Consider the following 3,537-nt stretch of genomic DNA (forward strand, 5'->3'; position numbering starts at 1 on the left):
GTTTCCTTGGCCTTAACAGCAGAAGAACTAAAGAGAATTGATGCTAACAAAGTAACTTCGGAAAATACTTTCTATAATATAGTTGAGGGTGATCGAACCTTGACGGGATCGATTTTGCAAGCAAATAAGCCCTGGACAACAGCTGCAGAGAACTTGTATATAGAGTTTTTCGAGACATTACAATCTCATTCTCAAGAGCATAATGCGTTTAATATATTGTCTGATTTAGCAGCATGTTGTTCAGATGCATTAAATGTAGTCAGAGGCATAAAATCAAAGATAACTATACAGGGCATTCCTGAAGAGTCTTGGTTAGAAAAAGAGCGTAATATTTGGCGATTATTAGTAATTTTAATGCAAGACAGGCTATTAACAAGAAGTGAAAACATGAAAGATGAATGTAATACAGCAAGTGAAAAAATATGTGTGCTTAATTTATTTAAACATGATAGTCTCTTAAGAGAATGTCAGCTGGTAATAGACTGGTTAGAAGTAAATGCATCTGAAATGGAGGAAGCAGTTTATCATTTCACAGACAACAATTCAGTAGGTTGGGAAAATACTCTACATCAACTAGAGTCACCAGAAACTATAGTGTTTGAGAGTTCCAGGAAAATCATTAATAGATTGGATCCAGATGCACCACATTACCAGAAATTACCTCTACATGATATTGATCAAAGCGATGAGGATACATTGTGCCGTAAAATGTACTCTCTTATAAGATGTGGGAAACTTGAAGAAGCTCAAAAGGTTTTTTGTATTGTATTTAGTAATAACTTATGTGTAAATGATGAATATTTTTAGCTATGTGCTGAATGTGGTCACTCATGGAGGGCAGTTCTGCTGGAGGGATGGCGTTTATACCATGATCCTAATATTTGTAACAAGGAAGATCTGAGTGAAACGGAGACAGATGATATGAAATTAATTGAAGATGAAGTAATGGATACAGATTTACAAGAAATAAAGCCTGTCGAAGGAAATAAGTATCGAGATGTATGGAAAAGTGTAGCTCTTGAATACTGTGAAAAGGTATTTTTTTCATTAGCATTAAATATTTACTAATAATTTCTTGTATATCAGCTTATATGAACTGTTGATTGTAAATGTATTATATTTAAGGACTGTTTGAATCTTTATGAGAAAGCAGCTGTAGCAGCATATTGTGGTCATTTAGAATCACTAATAACAGTGTGTAAGACATGGGAAGATTGTCTGTGGGCTTACATGAGAGTTTTAGTTGATATTAGAGTAGAGTCAGAACTTAGAGATTCTATGCCGAGAATTTATAGTCCCCTCAAGGACGAATATTGGGAGCAGAGGTATTTATATTGAGGTTTATTTTTAAACATTAAAATAACTTCTCCTTAAACTACTCATGAAATTATTTTAATTGATTTATTCCTCTAGGATGTCTCTTAATGAAGTTTTCGATCGAATTGAATCTTCACCCAATGATGAAATAAGTAAAAAAGCAACATTGCCAGATTACAAAATACAAAAATACATAATTTTGGATGATATGGTAAATTTGCTGGATGAACTTGGTGTCTGGGTGGAAGATGAATGTGTCTCGACGCAATTTTTACGATTTGCATCTCACTTAGTTTTATTATTTGATGAACTGGGGCTTATAAATGAAAGAAGTGTTTTAAATAAATGTGTAAAAGCGTAAGTTTCTGCGTGTTTTGCTTTCAATTGTGACAAAAATGTTTTATAAATAAGATATACTTAAAAAAGTGTTTTACAGGTACATTGATCATCTGTGTGAACTAAAGGAAACTCAGTTGATAGCCTATTATGTTAGTAAATTGGATTCCAATAAGCAAGTCGACGTTTATGCGTCATACCTAGAGGAAATAACGGAAGATTTAGATAGGCGAGAGGCATTAAAATTTGGCGAAAATTGTGGTCTGGATACTGTGAAAGTGACTAAACAGGTCGTTTATAATATTAGGAACAAGCCGCACGAAATTTCAGAAGGTGGAGATTTACAGGTAGTGAAAAAAATATGTGTAGTAAAAAGACTCACCAAAGTTGCGTGGTTCATGAAGTAGGATCCCTTCACATTCTTCGTTACATAATAGCTATACTGACACCTGTAACAAAAAAAGTTAATGAAAAAAATGCAATGCAGTTGTTTCATTTTTCTAGAATTTCTAAAATAAGATTAACTAGAGTGGAATGCTATCCTAAAGTTTTACTAAAATCATTTGTTAGCACCCTAATATTCAATTTTACTCACTGTAAAACAAGTTTACAATTTTAGAACTTGTACTTTCATGTTTAACTTGAAAAAAAAATGTGACGTGACTTGAATAATGATTTAATTTCAGGAGAAACCTACTTCTGCTGATGCCTTGAAAATTTCAGCACTCGACTGGCTCTTGATTTATGATACACAACGTTTTGATCTTTTAGAAGAGTGCAATGCCTTGATTTTTATGTTTCTGACTATGGGTAAAGTGGAATGTGCTAAAGTGGCATTTGGTAAAGTACCTTCCGATGCAGTGAACTCTATCTTGGCTGATCAAGATGTGACGTCGTCCAGGGCTAGCCAAGTAGTTCGAGAACACCTTAGCTACAAAACTTACTTAGATGCACAAGATGCTTTTACATTATGGTTTGAACAGTATAATTCAAAACCATTGCCACCTGGGGAACTCCATGAGAATGCACAATTCACGGAAAAAGTGGCGCATCAACATCGTGTATCGCAGTTTAAGGCGGAAACAGAACGGTGGAAGTTATCATGTACTCATTTAGCTAAAGCAGCTAAAACATTGTTGTATAATGTTCTACTGTTTCCTGAAGGATGGTTAACTGGGGCCAAAGATGCAAGCTACATGAGGTCCAAAGTAATACCTGAGTGCGCATTACTTTTGTATACAGTACTATATGAATCTGCACATTACGAAGAGTGTATACAATTAGCTGATGTTATAGCTTCAGAAAAACATGGATTATATAGGGTAAGATAATTCTGAGATGGTTTTCAGATTTAAAAGAACCATTTAAAATTATTTTGTAATAAATTAAATTCTGTAGTCTTGTGATTGTAAATTCCAATCTTAGTACAGAATGTTGTCATTAAGTATCAAGTTAATATTGTAGTAAATTTTAATTTATTTTGCAGGCATACTCTAAAGAAAAGTTAGGAGAGTTTTTAAGAAAACTTGGTGAAAGCTCTGTCGCTTTATTAAACGAAAGAAAGGATCCTTGGGGCCAAGACACCTCTGTTTAGAATCAACATAAAAGCTACTTCTACTTATTAATTTTGTTTATGATAAATAAATGTATTTTTTTGTAGCCATGTTTAAGTTATTTACTTTTATAATTAAATTGCTTCATAACAGTATGTCTTTATAATTAATACATATATATATATCCATATGACTAACAAAATTTTTAAAACAAGTGCGTGGTTCAGTAAAGCCTAGCAATAATAGAAAATTGAGTAGATTTGACCTTTACTTGATGAAAATTGATTATCACTATAAAAACAAGACACGACAAACTTTATCCAAAAGTCAT

At 33.0% G+C, this 3,537-nt stretch overlaps 1 protein-coding gene across 1 annotated transcript; it reads left to right on the plus strand.

Moving 5' to 3' along the window:
* The first annotated feature begins 6 nt into the window (after nucleotides 1-6).
* Nucleotides 7-3,326, plus strand: LOC112905516 (nuclear pore complex protein Nup107-like). Its single transcript, XM_025978090.1, has 7 exons — nucleotides 7-753; nucleotides 808-1,035; nucleotides 1,126-1,325; nucleotides 1,414-1,674; nucleotides 1,754-2,000; nucleotides 2,340-2,975; nucleotides 3,140-3,326. Exons 1-7 carry the CDS (start codon nucleotides 355-357, stop codon nucleotides 3,245-3,247), a joined length of 2,079 nt encoding a protein of 692 aa, XP_025833875.1. The 5' UTR covers nucleotides 7-354; the 3' UTR covers nucleotides 3,248-3,326.
* Nucleotides 3,327-3,537: the final 211 nt, after the last annotated feature.

The sequence above is a fragment of the Agrilus planipennis genome, unplaced genomic scaffold, assembly GCF_000699045.2.
Source record: "Agrilus planipennis isolate EAB-ADULT unplaced genomic scaffold, Apla_2.0 scaffold503, whole genome shotgun sequence".
NCBI classification, from domain to species: Eukaryota; Metazoa; Arthropoda; class Insecta; order Coleoptera; family Buprestidae; genus Agrilus; species Agrilus planipennis.